The sequence below is a fragment of the Scylla paramamosain genome, chromosome 2 (genome assembly GCF_035594125.1).
Source record: "Scylla paramamosain isolate STU-SP2022 chromosome 2, ASM3559412v1, whole genome shotgun sequence".
Classification (NCBI taxonomy): domain Eukaryota; kingdom Metazoa; phylum Arthropoda; class Malacostraca; order Decapoda; family Portunidae; genus Scylla; species Scylla paramamosain.
This window is the reverse complement of record NC_087152.1, coordinates 32,599,317-32,616,816: the sequence shown is the minus strand read 5'-3', so window position 1 is coordinate 32,616,816 and position 17,500 is coordinate 32,599,317. Positions and strand designations below refer to the sequence as shown.

General features: G+C 40.1%; 2 protein-coding genes across 9 annotated transcripts in view; both read left to right on the top strand.

The window, feature by feature from the left end:
- The window catches only part of LOC135113701 (tyrosine-protein kinase BAZ1B-like), a 39,350-nt gene extending 34,609 nt beyond the window's left edge, over nucleotides 1–4,741 (top strand). The window contains exon 22 of one of the 2 annotated variants that reach the window (XM_064029221.1): nucleotides 666–4,741. In XM_064029221.1, the coding sequence (XP_063885291.1) occupies nucleotides 666–815 (150 nt within the window). In that variant the 3' untranslated portion in view covers nucleotides 816–4,741. Of the gene's footprint in view, nucleotides 1–662 lie in introns of both variants that reach the window. The other variant, XM_064029211.1, reaches the window with a different exon arrangement.
- A 3,859-nt stretch (nucleotides 4,742–8,600) lies between these two features.
- Nucleotides 8,601–17,500, top strand: part of LOC135113710 (SET domain-containing protein SmydA-8-like) — a 16,977-nt gene continuing 8,077 nt past the window's right edge. Inside the window, exons 1-6 of one of the 7 annotated variants that reach the window (XM_064029251.1) lie at nucleotides 8,601–8,695; nucleotides 11,844–12,395; nucleotides 13,191–13,267; nucleotides 13,916–14,062; nucleotides 15,653–15,799; nucleotides 16,862–16,967. In XM_064029251.1, the coding sequence (XP_063885321.1) occupies nucleotides 12,342–12,395; nucleotides 13,191–13,267; nucleotides 13,916–14,062; nucleotides 15,653–15,799; nucleotides 16,862–16,967 (531 nt within the window). In that variant the 5' untranslated portion in view covers nucleotides 8,601–8,695; nucleotides 11,844–12,341. The other 6 variants (XM_064029249.1, XM_064029241.1, XM_064029232.1 and 3 more) reach the window with 6 other exon arrangements.

Below are 17,500 nucleotides of genomic sequence, written 5' to 3'. Positions count from 1 at the left end.
GAAATTACAAGTAATTACCTTCAGTTTCCTTCATGTACAGTACATAACTGATCCACTAACTTTCTAAAGTCTCCCTTCGCCCTCTGCCTATAATACTGCCGTCGACAAACAAACATAGGTCATCCCACTCTTTTTAGCCTGCACAAGTTTTCTCTCTCTCTCTCTCTCTCTCTCTCTCATCTCTCTCTCTCTCTCTCTCTCTCTCTCTCTCTCTCTCTCTCTCTCTCTCTCTCTCTCTCTCTCTCTCTCTTCTCTCTCTCTCTCTCTCTCTCTCTCTCTCTCTCTCTCTCTCTCTCTCTCTCTCTCTCTCTTCTCCTCTCTCTCTCTCTCACCAATGAGACTGCAGTGTAAACTATTTCTGACTTCTTAGCAGCACTCCTAGTATACACTTAGCAGAACAAGATGTTTAGCCCTTTTCTTCTTTTGGGTGAACAGGGGCTAAGGTGTAAGATTAGTTGCTTTCTGGCTTGGGTTTCATGTCTGAAACCCCTCAGATATCTGAGTTCAGGTTTGCTGACCTTTATCTTTGGTTCAATGTATTAGAAGTATGTAGTAGAAGTTATGGTTTTTGTCTTGTGCTGCCACTGAAGCTTTGTATAGGGAGAATGTAATCACACTTTTGTACATATTTAGGTATATGAATATATTTTTTTTCCCAACAGAAGAATGAGATTGAAGAAGGTCAAAATGAAAATGAGGAGGATATAGACGATGAAGAAGAAGAGGAGGAGGAGGATGAAGAAGAGGATGATAATTATGGTGGTGCAGAGGAAGAGGAAGGGCATTACACTAGAAGAGGAAGAAGAAGATGGTGAAAATAAAGATGCATTAGATGAAGAGGAGGATGAGGAAGAGGAAGAAGAGGAGGATGAGGAGGAGGAGGAAGAAGAGGAATATCAGGAATGACAGCAGCATGCAGAGCAACAACAACAGCAGCAATTTAGAGAGGTAGATATGGGTGATGTAACGGAGAAGGAAGATTTTGATAATGATGATAGTGAGCAAGAAGAAACTGCATAATATATTGCACTTTTAACCTGCACTCATCCTTATTAGATTTAGGGAAAGGAAAAGTAGGTAAAAATTGTGAAATGTGAAACTGCCTTGTGTCCCAAATGTATCCGATCACTGCTTGACTCTTCCTCTCTCTCATCAGAAAACAAGTGTGACCATTTTTTATGTGTTGCACTCAGAAAGAAAGTGAATTGTTCCTAGTTGCATTAGGGAAAAGTTCCATTACTGTGTGCTACACGTGGGAAACAAGTTGAAAGTGTTCTGTGTTGCTGTGTTTAGGAAAGGAAGGTCGAGAGGTGTATTGCTTTGGAAGGAAAGTTGTGAAAGTGACATTCATTATGTATGGAAGCAAAATGAAGAGATTCCTTGTCTTTGGTGAAGGCAAGGTTGTATATTATTGTTGAGGGAAAGTTCTAGTTTGGGATAGATATTAACATTGTTTTGGAGGAAGAAAAAGTGATATGGCCTTTTTCTCCACATGAAAATTATGGCTTTATCTCCGAAAATAGAAAAAGAAGAGAAACAAAAAACTTGCCTGCATTTAGTACATTTATCTGCCTCATAGTTACAAAGGCATCATCAAGGACAAAGGACTAAATAGTGTTAGTGTTTTCTATTGTCAGTTTAATGAGGTGTCCCCTCCCCGCCCTAACCCACTTTTTCCACCACACTGGATATTATGATAATTTGATACCTCCTCTGCACCTCCTTGCACCCGTTCACCTTTTCCTTCTTTGTCTTTCCCACTTCATTCTTATTTGTCACTATCTTCATAGTTCTACATAGAAGGTTCTCACTGTAAGGGATACCATGTCATATAGGTCCCAGGCAAAGAGTGATTAGTAATCAACTCTTGTAGAGAAGCGCAGTATCATTTCACTTTCATGATTCTGGCTTGAAATTAATGTGCTTTTTCAATCTACTGACTGTTTTTTCTCACAAGAGCACTCAACCATAGCCAGTCTTTGGCAACATTCCACTGGAAGAGGAAGAGATTTCATGTCATCTCTTCAAGAGCTTAATAAGTGCATTTAGTGGCTCATTCCCACCTCCCCTCTCTTTGTTGGTGGGTTTGTTAGTGTTCATGATATTCCTCTACCATTCTTGGTTAAATCTTCATCTTGTTCCTTCATTGTTAGTGAAGAGGGAGAGAAGACCCTTGCTTCCTCAGAAAATTCAGTCTTACCCCCTCTCATCCTATCCTTTTTTTTCTTAATCTTTTATATTGAGTGTCTGTGTATGTATCAGAATGACAGGAAGTGGTTCTTACTGTATAGAAAGGGAAAGAGTTTACATCTCTGTTGTCTCTCTACTAATGACACACATACACTCAGACACCTTTTTTTCTCTCCCTTCTCTCATTTACTCTCTGGGGAAGGGGTGTACCTTTTATCAACTAAAAAGGGGTTGGTCTTGTGATACTTATGTAAATAGTCTCCTATATGTATTTATTTACCTTTGTTTTAAGCTTTTATTTAGTGCCTCATAGACAATGGCAGCTTTACCCTGTCTGGATCCCCGTAAGTTGCCAGTAAGTAAATTGGACCGCTGGCAGGTGGGCTGGACTCTAAATCAGTTTCCCAGAACAGGCAGGCAGCATCACACACACTTCCCATATATAGATATCACTCTTCAATTCCAGAATCCATTCACCTGAGCACATATAGAATGACACCTAGGAAGTTCAGCACTTGTGGAAGAGCGAAGCAGAGGTTTGATAACTTAAGTAGGATTTGTAGAATTATTGAGGGTTTTGAGACCAGGGAAGGCAGTCTCCATGGACTCATAAGGTCACATAGCATTATTTTCTTTCCTTTTCTTTCATCAATATTGTCTGATTGAATCAGAAATGCAACGTTCCATTAACTTGCAGAACTGACTCTACACATGCAAAAGTGAAAAGAGAAATAGAAGATGGAGAAATGCACACTTTTGGAGCCAAATGGAGCAGTGTGTGGTGCTGCCTCTGTCACATGTGGTAGGAAAGAAGGCAGTGTATGGTGGTTACAGTGGCCTAGGCAGTGCTTGCCACCTGTAATGATAAATCAACCTCCACATTGGCTCTTTCCTCCTGATAATGGGGATCTTTTATCATCATTTGACTGCATATGTGTTAGCCATTTTAGGTAGAATACAATGTTATTTCATTAAATATATATATATATATATATTTTTTACTATTAATTTTTCTGCCGCCACAACTTTTCCACCATCATAAAGAGGCATCAGGGAAGGACGGAAGGCAAGAGGAGGGAGAATGGGAAAAGTAATTTAAAATGTAGATACCTTGTTAAGAAATCATTTTAATGTAATTATAAATAAGGATATGTTGGTGATATTGTAGCAGGGGAATCCAGGGCACCAGTTAGGCTTTAAGGGGGTTGTGCATCGCTTGTACGGAGAGAGAATCAAATGTACATATTGAAAACCACACACACACACACACACACACACACACCACACTACACACACACACACACACACACACACACACACACACACACACACACACACACACACACACACACACACACACACACACACACACACACACACACACACACACACACACACACACACACACACACACACACACCACACATTTTATACACAGGCTTGTACAAAAACAGATACATAAACACAACATTGGTTTAAGAGTCTTAAGCTGTGGCTCCTATCAGTGAGGTGTGGAAGATGTGACAACAAGAGAAAGAAAAATCATGAAGAAAACACTGAAAAACAAAAATCATTCCATTCCCTCCAGGAGCGTTAACTTAAGTGCATGACACTGTTTCACTCACACATTCAGGGACTTGCGAGTTCCTATAGATAATTGTTTCTGAAGTGCTTTAATGGGGATGGTTCCGTGTGTGCATCTCCTGAGGTGTTGATTGGTTTGTTCCCTGTGTTGTTGTGTTTAGGAGTGACTGAGAGGAGGAGGGTGCTGAGAGAAAAGAAAAGAAGTCATTCTTATGGCTGTCACTTTTTTATTGTATTCACTCTGCTAAGATTTTGTTTTTATAATAATCTGCCTCAGTAATTCACTAGCTTTTAATACCATAGCAGCAAAGAAAGCATCTCCACATGTAGCTTTTTTTTTTTTTTTTTTTTTTTTTTTTTTTTTTTTTAAGTATTGTCACAGTACACAGCCCATCCATTGTAATGTGCTAAGGATGTTCTTGTGTTTTTTTTTTTTTTAACAGTGCAGTGATAATTTAAACTTAGTTATTAAAAATTCTTCTCTCAGACTAAAAGGACAAAATTGCTCCTTATACCCTCACAACTTGTGTGTGTACCACTTGTTAAGTGGAAATGTGCACTTGCAGTATCTGTAAATATATGCACATTCTTTTCCATTTCTTGTATGGGTGCGATCCGAGGTTTGTGTGTGCGTGCAGTACATTTCTTGTTTATTTTGGTTTTGCCAAACTTGAGTTGCATCTCGAGTCTGCTGCTTTGTGACCTTTTTTGGGGGTCAGCTCTTCATCAATAGATATGTTTTCCCATGTTAGCTATGTGATGCACTCATTTGCATTCTTTTTCACTTCTGTGAGAACTATTATATTTTTTACACTAGAAATATTCAAAAACAATTATATCAGCTGCTTAATGCATACAGAGTACTTGTCAGGACCTGTCCTGTCTGTTGAAGTGCTCTCTCTCTCTCTCTCTCTCTCTCTCTCTCTCTCTCTCTCTCTCTCTCTCTCTCTCTCTCTCTCTCTCTCTCTCTCTCTCTCTCTCTCTCTCTCTCTCTCTCTCTCTCTCTCTCTCTCTCTCTCTCTCTCTCTCTCTCTCTCTCTCTCTCTCTCTCTCTCTCTCTCTCTCTCTCTCTCATAGGATGCTGATTATCTGAGAAAGTGGGTCCTGAGGTTGTTAAGCATGAAACAGAAGTTTAAAATCACAGCAGATGTTGCACAACACTGCCTGTTGCTTGACCTCCTCAGAGTGTACTACCAGTAAATGTCTGTATTGATGTGTTGGTTTGTGAACAACTTACGAAAGATGTGATTATTTTCATGTTTCACCTTTCCCAGTGTATGAGGTTTGTCTTTGTATAGCAACAATTGAAAACACACCTCAGTTTTACCTCAGTGCTTATAATACAAAGCGACCTGTTAATGTAATGTTTAGTGCACCCACCTCACAACTGAAAGGTCCTGGCTTTTAATTCCCAGAAGGGTGTGAGATGAGTTTGGGTTCTGTAGCCCTTGTTCACATTGGTAATAATGAATTGGCATGGGATGTCAGTTAGGGAATTACAACCTTGTAATCCAGCAGGAGTGGCAAGGAGTCAGGAGTGCCTGTTCTGTGTAGTTCCACAATCATTGTTTTTATCACAGTAACTTCCCTCACCAAGATTCTCTCTCTCTCTCTCTCTCTCTCTCTCTCTCTCTCTCTCGTCCTCTCTCTTCTCTCTATCTCTCTCCTCTCTCTCTCTCTCTCTCTCTCTCTCTTCTCTCTCTCTCTCTCTCTCTCTCCTCTCTCTCTCTCTCTCTCTCATCTCTCTTCTCTCTCTCTCTCTCTCTCTCTCTCTCTCTCTCTCTCTCAGCAACCATCTTTTTTCTATATCTGCTTTTTTTTTTTTAATTATTAGTTCCTTTGATTTTTTATTTTATTTTTTTATTTTTTTTTATTTATTTATTTTTATTTTTTATTTATTTATTTTTTTTTCTTAGCACTCAGTTTGTTATTTACACCACCTCAGTTCAATATAATAGTGATGTAACCCAGAATCCTTTGTTTAATGAGTTGGAGCCTTACAATAGGAAGATACTAATACTCTATAGAACCAGTTAATCACCTTATCAATAATCCAGGTATTAGCTTTTTAGATTAGTTTACCAAGCAGTTGCCATTTCAAACCAGTTTCATAAGTACTGTTTCAAGCCGCAAGTTGTGCCTCGTGTGTGTGTGTGTGTGTGTGTGTGTGTGTGTGTGTGTGTGTGTGTGTGTGTGTGTGTGTGTGTGTGTGTGTGTGTGTGTGTGTGTGTGTGTGTGTTCGCCAAAATGGTGCTTCTTTCTGATTTTTAGTATCTGGCATGTACTTAAATGCGTTAGTATGTTATGTTCATATGTGTATGAGTGTGTTAGACAAGTAATATTACCTATTATTATTATTATTATTATTATTATTATTATTATTATTATTATTATTATTATTATTATTATTATCATCATCAATAGTATTATATAATTGATAGTCCTTGTATTAAGTCTCTCTCTGTCTCTCTACCTATGGTGACGGTTGTTCGGGCGTGCCAGGGACATACTAACTGTAATATATTTATGTATAAAAAGGAGGAGACTTGATATTTGTGGTAGACTGGTCCTTCTTATTAATTATATCTCCTCCATTCCTTTATGTCTAATCCTTACTTCACAAAGAAAATGAGGGAATTTTTCCTTAGTCTCTTTCTTTCCCCTCCCTCCCTCTTCCTCCACACCACCCTCTACTTAAACATCCTTCCTTTCTTCTTTTGCTGGAGTAAAACACAGACACAGTATTTCTGGTTGATTAGAAGGAAATGCTTCTTAGTGTATGTGTATTTTCACACACACACACACACACACACACACACACACACACACACACACACACACACACACACACACACACACACACACACACACACACACACACACTTTTGAGGTCTTCCCTCTATTCATTATAATCGTACAAACTTATCGTAGTTTCCTAGCCTCCTCCTCCTCCTCTTCCTCTTCCTCCTCCACATAATCCTCCTCATAATCTTCATAACCCTCCTCCTCCTCCTCCTCCTCCTCCTCCTCCTCCTCCTCCTCCTCCTCCTCCTCCTCCTCCTCCTCCTCCTCCTCCTTAGGTTATTAACAGGCTTTGTATAAATAAAACTAATACCATAAATTTAAAACAATCTGTGAATACGTAGTACTTTTATGGACTAAATATACGATACTCGAATCCAGTGCGGTTGCAGGTAAATGGTAACTAAATTAATCTGCTGTCCTACATTTTTGTTTTCTGCCTCATTCTTTTGTTTGCCTGCCGTAGATTTTGTACATAAATAAAAACAATAATGAAATAATAACAAAAAAAAAAAGAAAAGTGATAAGACTAAGATGGAAGAGTCGTCAGAAAGTGTATAGCCGTGTGACTATAAAAGAATATTCGTCGTTCGTGTCTGTTCTGTGTCCTTGTTTTCCCTCCCTCGGGTCGGCGTGGCCTGCTGCCTGTTATGAGTAGTCCTAAGATGTCCTTCTCTCCATGTAATGGTTTCCCGCCACTCTTGTCCTTTGTTTCCCTTGCATACCGCTTCGTCGACATGACCTGACAGTAGTGATGAATTATGTTTTGTTAGCCTTCGTCAGCCTCTGTCTTTCCTCCTCTCACTCCCTCTCCCTCCCTCCCTTCCCTGCCGCCTCGCGTGTATCAGGTAGTCGAGCTCGACGTCACACAAGCAGGGGCGGCGGCGGCGGCGGCGGCACGGCAAGTAACAACTCTTCATATAATACTGTATAATGAAGCACTGTAGCTATCTATTTTTCATGTAATTACAAATAAATAGATGAAAAGTTGTCCTTCATCGTGTATTCCCTAACCTGTGTTTTAAGGATCATTCTGGATACAACACTTGACAGTAACTAGTAGAAATGGCATGAGATAAAAAAAGATGGCGCGACAAATTTCTCTCTCTCTCTCTCTCTCTCTCTCGCTCTCTCTCTCTCTCTCTCTCTCTCTCTCTCTCTCTCTCTCTCTCTCTCTCTCTCAGCAAAAGAATGGAAATGCATTTTCCTCAGCGGTCAGTTTGGAATCTATAACAAGCTTTAAGCAATTATTTGATCTACATTTTCGAGGATTTTTGCCTTACAATAAATTGTTAAATTTCATGAGCTATTTTTTTTTTTTTTTTTCTTCTCATCTCCGTCAGATGAGAAGTGAAGCGACATCACCTGATAAAAATAAATAGTCATCACGTTTCCACTCCTTATTTTAACCGCATAATGCATCAGCACTACACATTGTTAGTCTATTGCCTTCCCCTACTTTATTATCTTTTTTTTTCCTAAACTTACCCGTGACATGTTGCCTGATTCAAAAATGGACAAACAAGAGCCTTGCTCTCTTCTATTCTTTTCTCCCACACGCAGCTCACTAGCAGTAGTACGCAGCTCAGCAGATACTCTCGTTATAAGCTGATGACCTTCCCCATAGTTCTCACGTAATCTCAATTCAATATCCTGAGGAGTGAGTGTATCATTAATCAAAGAACTTTAGATTATGCAGACATCTGATTGGTCAAGACATTTCTTCTTACATATGAAACATTCATACTGATGAATGTCTACGGGAAGTTAAAAGTATTGAAGGAAGGGGGTTATTAGTTAAAAAAATTACGAAAATGGTCTTGGTGTCAGGAGAAACAGGTTGTAGGGAGGGGATCAGAACAAAACATGTAGTGCCAAGAAGTGGAACATTAGAAAGATGCTAGAGTAATTAAACAGATGGAAAGTGCATTAAGAAATACGAAAGCGGTTTTTGTGACGAGAGAGAGAGAGAGAGAGAGAGAGAGAGAGAGAGAGAGAGAGAGAGAGAGAGAGAGAGAGTTTGTGTGTATGTGTGTGTGTCTGGGGAGCGGGGAGGATGCCTGCGGTGCCAAGAGGTGCGGTAGCGATGCCCGGCGCCAGGTGGAGGGAGGGAGTGTAGGTGTGTGGTGGCACCAGTCAGGTACTCCTTCGTGGCACGGCCCTGCTTACTCAGTTCCGCGAGACCCGAGGGGGTGAGGTGGTGGTGGTGAGGCACACACACTCACCCACCATCATTGCTGCCATGAGTAATGTGGTGGCGCTGACTCTGCTGGTGGTGAGGGATGGTGGTGGTGGTGATGGCTGGAGAGGGTGTGAGTGAGTGGAGCCTTCGTGATCAGTCAGAACGTGTCACCCAGTATTATTTTTGGTGCTGGTGGAAAGTACTTGTGACTCAGACGGAGCTGCATTCATTATTTTTTGTGGGTGGAGTGGCGTTTGGTGGTGATGTGATGATGGTGATGTGATGATGTGATGGTGGTTATGGTAGTGATGTGATGATGTGATGGTGGTCATGGTAGTGATGTGACTGACTGTCTTGGTGATGCTAATGGTGGTTATGACAGTGTGTTGTTTTTGTTTTTGCTCTATTAGTGAGTGGTGATCGATTGTCAAATACCATAATGCACTATGATTTTATTGACATTTTTTTTTATATGTGCATTATTCAGCTATCAAAATTAGCTCCAGGTTAATTAATACTGCAATAGTCTCACGTTTCCCGTTTTCTATTCTCAAATATTTACAGGTTCTATATTTACGTCAGTGTTGGTCGCTTCTAGACGGCATCTTGTAAAGGAACACAGAGAATATGAGACGGTTCTGATTGTGATTTGTGTCCACATGTGAAATTCTCTCTCTCTCTCTCTCTCTCTCTCTCTCTCTCTCTCTCTCTCTCTCTCTCTCTCTCTCTCTCTCTCTCCTCTCCTCCTCCTCCTCCTCTTCCCCCTCCTCCTCCTCCTCCTCCTTCTCCTTCTCTTCCTCCCTTTTTCATCCCTCCTTCACCTCCTCTCCTCTTATCCACCCTCTCGCTACTTCCCCGTCCGTACAAATGCCAAGAATAGAAGACTCGTTGGCACCTTGGCACCCTCGCCCTCCCTGACACTTCACCACGTGGCCCTCCCTCGCGCGCCGCTAAATTCCCCCACTGCACGTTCAGCGAAGTTCCGCCTTACGTTCGTCTTCCTCGCGATTTGGGTGAAAAATAAAGAAGCACACATATTAAGTGATAGTTAAACGCGGTGCTAAAGTTTGTATTTAGTTTCAGTCCCGTAAATTTTTCATCCATGATGGATTGATATATATATAAATATATATATATATATATATATATATATATATATATATATATATATATATATATATATATATATATATATATATATATATATATATATATATATATATATGTTACGGCCATTTTGGAAAATTGGTCGTTTTACAAAATTGCCGGTCATTATGCAAAAAGACCAAATTCGTGGTCACATTGCAAAATGACCTAAATTTCTCAACATTTTGCAAAACGACCAAGATTTTGGTCAGTTTACAAAATTATCGTTGGTCAGTTTGCAAAACGACCAAGATTTTGGTCAGTTTACAAAATTATCGTTGGTCAGTTTACAAAATGTCCATACAGCAAGCAGGCAGATGAAAAAAAAAGCGAGGGAATGATAAAACGTAGTGAACATAACTAATTTTATTGTGTGTCGACCTTGTTGGAGCAACAGGCACTGCATTTGCATCTGCTGTTGCATAATACAGAGTTTTTTAAACACTTGCAGCGTCTGGTCATACATGACTTAGTGCAAGAGCATTTAGCGAATCCCTGACCTTGTCCCATTGATTCTGCAATTGCTACTTCCCGCAGACTTACTTCCCGCTCCTGTACAACATCATCAAGAGAAAGGAATTTTTCTAGACATGGAGTAAATTGGTTGCGAGTGTACACTTGTTTAAGCAGGCCGTGTTTTGTACCAAGCTTATATGTGCCATTGTCCAATGCCTGAAAAACAACTGCCTTCACATTAGGAAACTCTGCACGTCCGCGGTCAACTAATGGAACAGGAACCATCACAGTTTCCCCTACCTTGGCTGGTTGAAATCTCTTCACAGAATTATCGATCATTTTTTGGGCTTGTTTCTGTTGTTCTATGTTGGACTTCATTTGTTCAGTATGAATACTCTGACTCCGACTGCAGATGGAACAAAGCACAGACTCATCAGCATCGTTATTCCTCATAGAACACGGAGTATTAGAGTGACATGGGTTCTCACACACATTGCACACATTTAAACCAAAATATCTTTTGCCACAGGAGATGCAGTTAATGACAGCAGATGCTTCTTCTTGCTTTTCAACACCTGTCTCTTCCTCCTCTGTGTCTGTGACCTCATTGACAACACCTAGTGCCTCTGCAAGCTGCTCCTCCGTCTGCATACCGTCCAGGACTTCCTCTGGTACAGAATTTGCGTCAACACCAAGACGAGCCTTCTGTCCATACATGGCTTTTTTTTCCATCTGGCTGCTTACTGTATGGAGATTTTGTAAACGGACCAACAAAAATACTGTTTATTTTGTAAACTGACCAAAATCTTGGTCGTTTTGCAAAATGTTGAGAAATTTAGGTCATTTTGCAATGTGACCACGAATTTGGTCTTTTTGCATAATGACCGGCAATTTTGTAAAACGACCAATTTTCCAAAATGGCCGTAACATATACACTATTAATTTATTTTTGTATGTTTTCTTAGCATTTCATTGATGGAAAGAATGGGTACTTAGTTGTTTTTGTTTTTTTTCCGATTGCTAATAGCATGGAAATTATTAAACCGCTATATGTATTATGTACTTTATCAAGAACACAAGGACATACTGTTATGCAATTGCTAACTGTCGAACAATGAAAAAAATCAGTCATTTCTCTTACCATTTCAACAAATATTATCTTTTCTGTGTTTGTCTTTACATCATTGGAGGGCTCGAAGCAAGGAAGATGAGTCTAGCTTCCTTGGTTAGAAACGAAGCGTGTCCGTTGCTTCAGAGACGTCTATTGACAAGGTGACGAACTAGCACGCGAGTTTATTCTCCGCACACACCTACAGTACACACCTTTGCATCATCTGTTATCTATCTTCCCCTCCAGCGAATGCAACGAAGGAGGAGGAAGAGAAAGAAGTGCTAGGAGTGATGCTATTAGAGTGTTCGTAGCCGTAGCGGTGGTGATGATGGTGATGAACTGGAATCAACTCTTGACTTCATTCATTTCCAGGTTCTGATCGCATTACATCTTCAGGGATCCATCCGCCGCACACTCGAGCAACTTCAGCCACAACCTGCCACCACGCCGCTCAACAGAAGGAGCTCCAGCCGCACCCTGTAAGACCCACACCGTAGAGAACTTGTAGCTGCAACCACGACCACATTCTGCAACAGCTCAAGCCGCCGACACGCCCTGTACAAAGCCTCCTGAAGACTTATCTTTCAAGAGAGTAAGAAAAAGTCCATAGGGAAGAGAGAAAGAGGCTTAAAGAAATAGTCACAGCAAAGGAAAATAAGGAAATAAAATCAGGCATAAAGAAACAGCCTATTGGAAATAAAAAATAGACAAAATAGACAGTTAGAAGAAGAAAAAAAAAAAGGAAAACCCTGCCATTGGAAAATAGTGCACGTACGAGAGTAAGTCACCAAATCCCAGTCACCAAGTCCCACCCAGTCACTCAGTCGGTCATCAAGTTACTACGAGAGAAAGAGGAGCACAACCACCATCATGGAGGACCCCCACCAAGTCACCGTGATGTACGACTGGTTCCAATACAGTATGGTGAGTTGAGCCGCCATGACGGAAAACATTTTGTGGTAGTAGTAGTGGTAGCAGTAGTAGTAGTAGTAGTAGTAGTAGTAGTAGTAGTAGTAGTAGTAGTAGTAGTAGTAGTAGTAGTAGTTGTTGTTGTTGTTGTTGTTGTTGTTGTTGTTGTTGATGTTGTCGTTGTTGTTGTTGTTGTTGTTGTTGTTGTTGTTGTTGTTTTTGCTGCTGCTGTTGTTGTAGCACCAGTAGTAGTAGTAGTAGTAGTAGTAGTAGTAGTAGAAGTAGTAGTAGTAATTGTTGTTGTTGTTGTAGCACTACTTGTAATAGTAGTAGTAGTAGTAGTAGTAGTAGTAGTAGTAGTAGTAGTAGTAGTAGTAGTAGTAGTAGTAGTAGTAGTAGTAGTAGTAGTAGTAGTAATTGTTGTTGTTGTTTTAGTAGTAGTAGTAGTAGTAGTAGTAGTAGTAGTAGTAATAGTTTTTATCTACATTATGCCTAATGAAGAGAAGACAAAGGATACGTAGTGAGCTAGACTATCAAGTTAAGAGAAAAAAAATTTACTTCCGTAGTTTTATAAAAATGTGACACACGGAAGATCATAAAAATAACAATACATATTTTTTGTTTTCTCTCTTACATACTGTCCCTATCTCCACCTACATACCTTTCTCCTCTCCCACTCTTATCTCCCACTCCACTCACCCTTCCTCTCATCCCTTCCCTTTCAGCCCTCTTTTATCGTTCACGTGGCATTTCCTTCCCTTCCCTTCTCACTCCTGTCTCTCACTGCCTCCTCTTTCACTCCCCCACCAGACAAAGGCGCCTCCTCATGTCATAGATCAAAAGGAAAAAAGGAAATGGAATATTCAATACGTGGAGCCCTATGGAAGGTATGTACAAAATATACAGTAGTTTTTTTTTTTCTTTTATAAGTTATGCTATTATTTATTTATTTTTTATTTTTTTTATTTTTGTTACTATAACGGTTGGTGCTATTTGAATTTACTACAAACTGTTTCTGGCTGCTTATTTCACTACCACTGTTGTTTCTACTATTGTGAATTTACTACAGCAACAACAGTAACAACAACAGCAACAACAACAGCAACAGCAATAACAACAACGTTCAAAAATTTACAGCAATAACAACAACAACAGTTACTACTACTACTACTACTACTACTACTACTACTACTACTACTACTACTACTACTACTACTACTACTACTACTACTTCTACTGCTACCACGACCACTACTACTACTACTACTACTATTACTACTACTACTACTACTATTAATACTGTAAACCACTGACTACTACTTCAACCACTACTGCTACCATCACCAACATGTCCACTATCAATACACACACACACACACACACACACACACACACACACACACACACACACACACACACACACACCCCTCTCTGCTTCCACACATACTTAACCATTCACACTAATCATTCCTCCTTCCTCCCGTCTCCTTCACCTTTCCATTGCAGCATCTCACCCACCTTTCATCCCCTGCCAGATGCACCATAGCCTTGCGGGACATAGCAGAGGGGGAAGTGATATTCGTGGACCACCCCATTGTGACTGGACCCAAGCAGACCACGGACCTCATCTGCCTCAGCTGTTACCGCCAACTTGACTCCTGGGATCAGTATCAGTGCAGCAAGTGAGTTACGAGTGAGTGAGTGAGTGAGTGAGTGAGATATGAGCAGGATATGAATGAGTTATTATTATTGCTACTTAAGGAAAACTCTTAAATATTTGAGGAGAAAAGAAGGAAACAGGTGAGAGGAGAGAGAATAAAGGTAAAATACGGAAAAGGAATAACAAATAGAATAAAGAAGTCGAGGAAATGAAAGATAAATAAAATGTATTCATTATTATTCTTATATAACTCCTTTCCTCTCATCTCTCATTCCTCTCCTTCACCTCTCCCTCCTCACTCCTCACTTCTCATTCCTAACCTTGTAACTCTGTCCTCACATAAAACTCTCATCCCTCACCTCACTGTCATTGTTTCTCTCCCTCATCAGTCACCACCACTCCTCCTCTTTTCCTACTACTCCTCCTCCTAATTTCTTCCCTCACTTCCTCTTCCCCTATTCCCAAAGCTCCCTATTCTTTCTCTTTCTCCCTCCCCCTGTTCGTCTCCCACATGCACAAGCAACCTTACTTTCCCCTGCCTCCCACGCCCTTGTATTATCATCCTCATCCTGCCACGCCTTTTCTCCCTCCTATACACTGCCTTTTTTTTCGTTTTTTTTTTTTTTTAACTCCTGACCTCTATCATCGTAGCATACGCATTCTACATTTCTGTTCCATTCCTTACCGTACGCATTTTGCACCTGCCTTCGTCTCATTCTTTGATATCTTAGCTGTGTTTTTATTGAAGTTTTAATGATTTCTTGTATGCATTTTTATTTTTCTTCCTTATTGGTTTATTAGCCTATTTTATCAATTTCACCATGTATCACCTCCGTGGTAATCGACTTAACGTTGTACGGCGCTTGGGATTAAAGTCGTTCACGCGTTTTATGCTTCAGGAGTACGTTTCACTTTTAATAATATACACAGACAACATTTATTTGCACTTTATTATTTGAAACTCACAAATGACTATACTAGTAATATCTATTCATATGTATTATTATGTATATGTATGTATTATTGATAGTGATAAGTGTTCCTAAAACGTACCGCTCACTGTATTAACGGGTGAGTTGCCAGAGTACGATAATGCAGCCATTTAATCCCAGCGACCGTGACGGCAATACAGGTGACGCGCTGTTTTCACAAATTTTCCTAACACGAATTCTGTTTGACACGACTTTAAATATTATGAAACTAACTGAATTTACACGATGTTTTTACTTTAGCATGTTCCAGCACTGTACTGAAGTAAATATTAATGATTTTATTTATTTATTTTATTTATTTATTCATTTTATTTTATTTATTTATTTTTTTGGTTATTTTTCTGCATGTCTTGTGTTTTAGCTTTTTATTTCTAAGTTTAGGATTAGAAACAAGGATAAACTTTAGGAATTAGTAATATTCACTTACTTTATACGTAAATAGATTTAAGGGCAAAATAATGCAATTTAACAGGTCAAATTCCTTAACCTCAATTTTCACATTAATTTTCATGTTTTTTTTGTTTTGTTTTCACACAATTTCTGTTTACACGATGCCTACCTATTATCGCGTAAACACCTATATTTGTTTATTTCATTATCCTCGTCGTCGCCTTCTGCAGGTGTGGATGGCCGCTGTGCTCCAAGGAGTGCGAGGGACGAGGTCATCACCCCATGGAGTGCAAGATTTTCGCCGCCTCCGGGTACAAGCCTCGCCAGAGTGACTTCAGCGAGGACATGTTTATGTATGAGTTCATGCTGCCGCTCAGGTGAGTGTTGGGCGAGGGAGACGGAGTGCTTCCCTGTTGCTGAGGCAGCGCTGATGGTGGTGAGGGAGTGTGAGAGAGAGGGAGGGAATGCCGTGGGTGTGAGAAAGTTTGGTGGTTGTGAGTGCGTGAGAGTGGTGACTGCTAGGTGTGTGTGTGTGTGTGTGTGTGTGTGTGTGTGTGTGTGATGGCGAGTGTGTTACCTAGAAATCCTGTTATTGATTGTGAATGTTGATGTGTTATGCTTGAATAATGTCGATACAACAACAACAACAACAACAACAACAACAACAACAACAACAACGACAACACAAACAACAACAACAACAACAACAACAGCAACAACAACAACAACACAAACAACAACAACAACAACAACAACAACAACAACAACAACAACTACTACTACTACTACTACTACTACTACTACTACTACCACTACCATCACTACAGCCACTACATGTATTGGGGGATTCCACTCATACTGTTCTTCTAGACAGGGTGAAATTAAAAGCATTACGTCTTATCAACTCTTCTCCTCCGACTTCAGCCCCTCTCTTTCATCGCTGCTATATTGCATCTCTTGTTATCTTCTACCGCTATTTTCACTCTAACTGCTCTTCTGATGTTGCTAACTGTATGCCTCCCCTCCTCCCGCGGCCTCGCTGCACAAGACTTTTATCTACTTTCTCTCACCCCTATTCTGTCCACCTCTCTAATGCAAGAGTTAACCAGTATTCTCAGTCATTCATCCCTTTTTCTGGTAAACTTTGGAACTCCCTGTCTGCTTCTGTATTTGCTTCTTCCCCATGACTTGAACTCTTTCAAAAGATAGGTTCCAAGACACTTATTCTTCAATTTTAGATGATTCTTTTTGGCCTTGCTTTGGGAACTGGCACTCTAATGTTTTTTTTTTTTAATCTTTGTTATCTTTGGCCTGTGGCCCTCTTACGTAAAAAAAAAAAAAAAAATCCCCACAAACACCACTACTACACCAGGCAGACTTCCCTTCTGTTACCACTACTTTCCTACCATCACTCCACTCCAACCACCTCTCCTTCTCAGGTGTTTCTGCCTGAAAGACATGGCCCCTAAAAAGTGGAGCACCATGATGGCGATGGAGAGCCACAATGACCTGAGGCGCGGCACTGAGCTCTGGAACAGGGAGCAGGTAAGAGACATTGGACACAGAGGGGCTTGAAAACATTGGCCTATATCTTTAAACGTACTGGTCTCTCGTAAGGAATGTTTTATAAAGGTTGCAGAGATCATTATATGGGTTCTAATTGAGTGCTTCTAGTATTAGCAGTGTAGAATCCTTGTTAAACTATCTTTTGAATCATGAAAACACCTTTGAAAATTCAGTTCACCTCTACTAGGACCTGTAATGTTTTTCTTGCTGACATTGTAGTATTCTTGCCAACTTATCGCTATTACCATGAACATACCCTTGAAAGCCCCATTAACTTCTGCTGTGGCTTGTTATATTTTTCCTACTGACAGTGTAGATTACATGTTAAACTCTTACTAGAATCATGAGAACACCCTTGAAAACTGCAATAACTTCCACTAGAGTCTGTTAAAAGCAATACAGTTAGGATAACCGAAACGTTTAAGAATACGAAGGGAACCAAAAAAGGAAGCCAAACAAACCTTAGTGATGCTTAGTGATAGATTATAAAATGCAAGGATGAGATGGAAGAT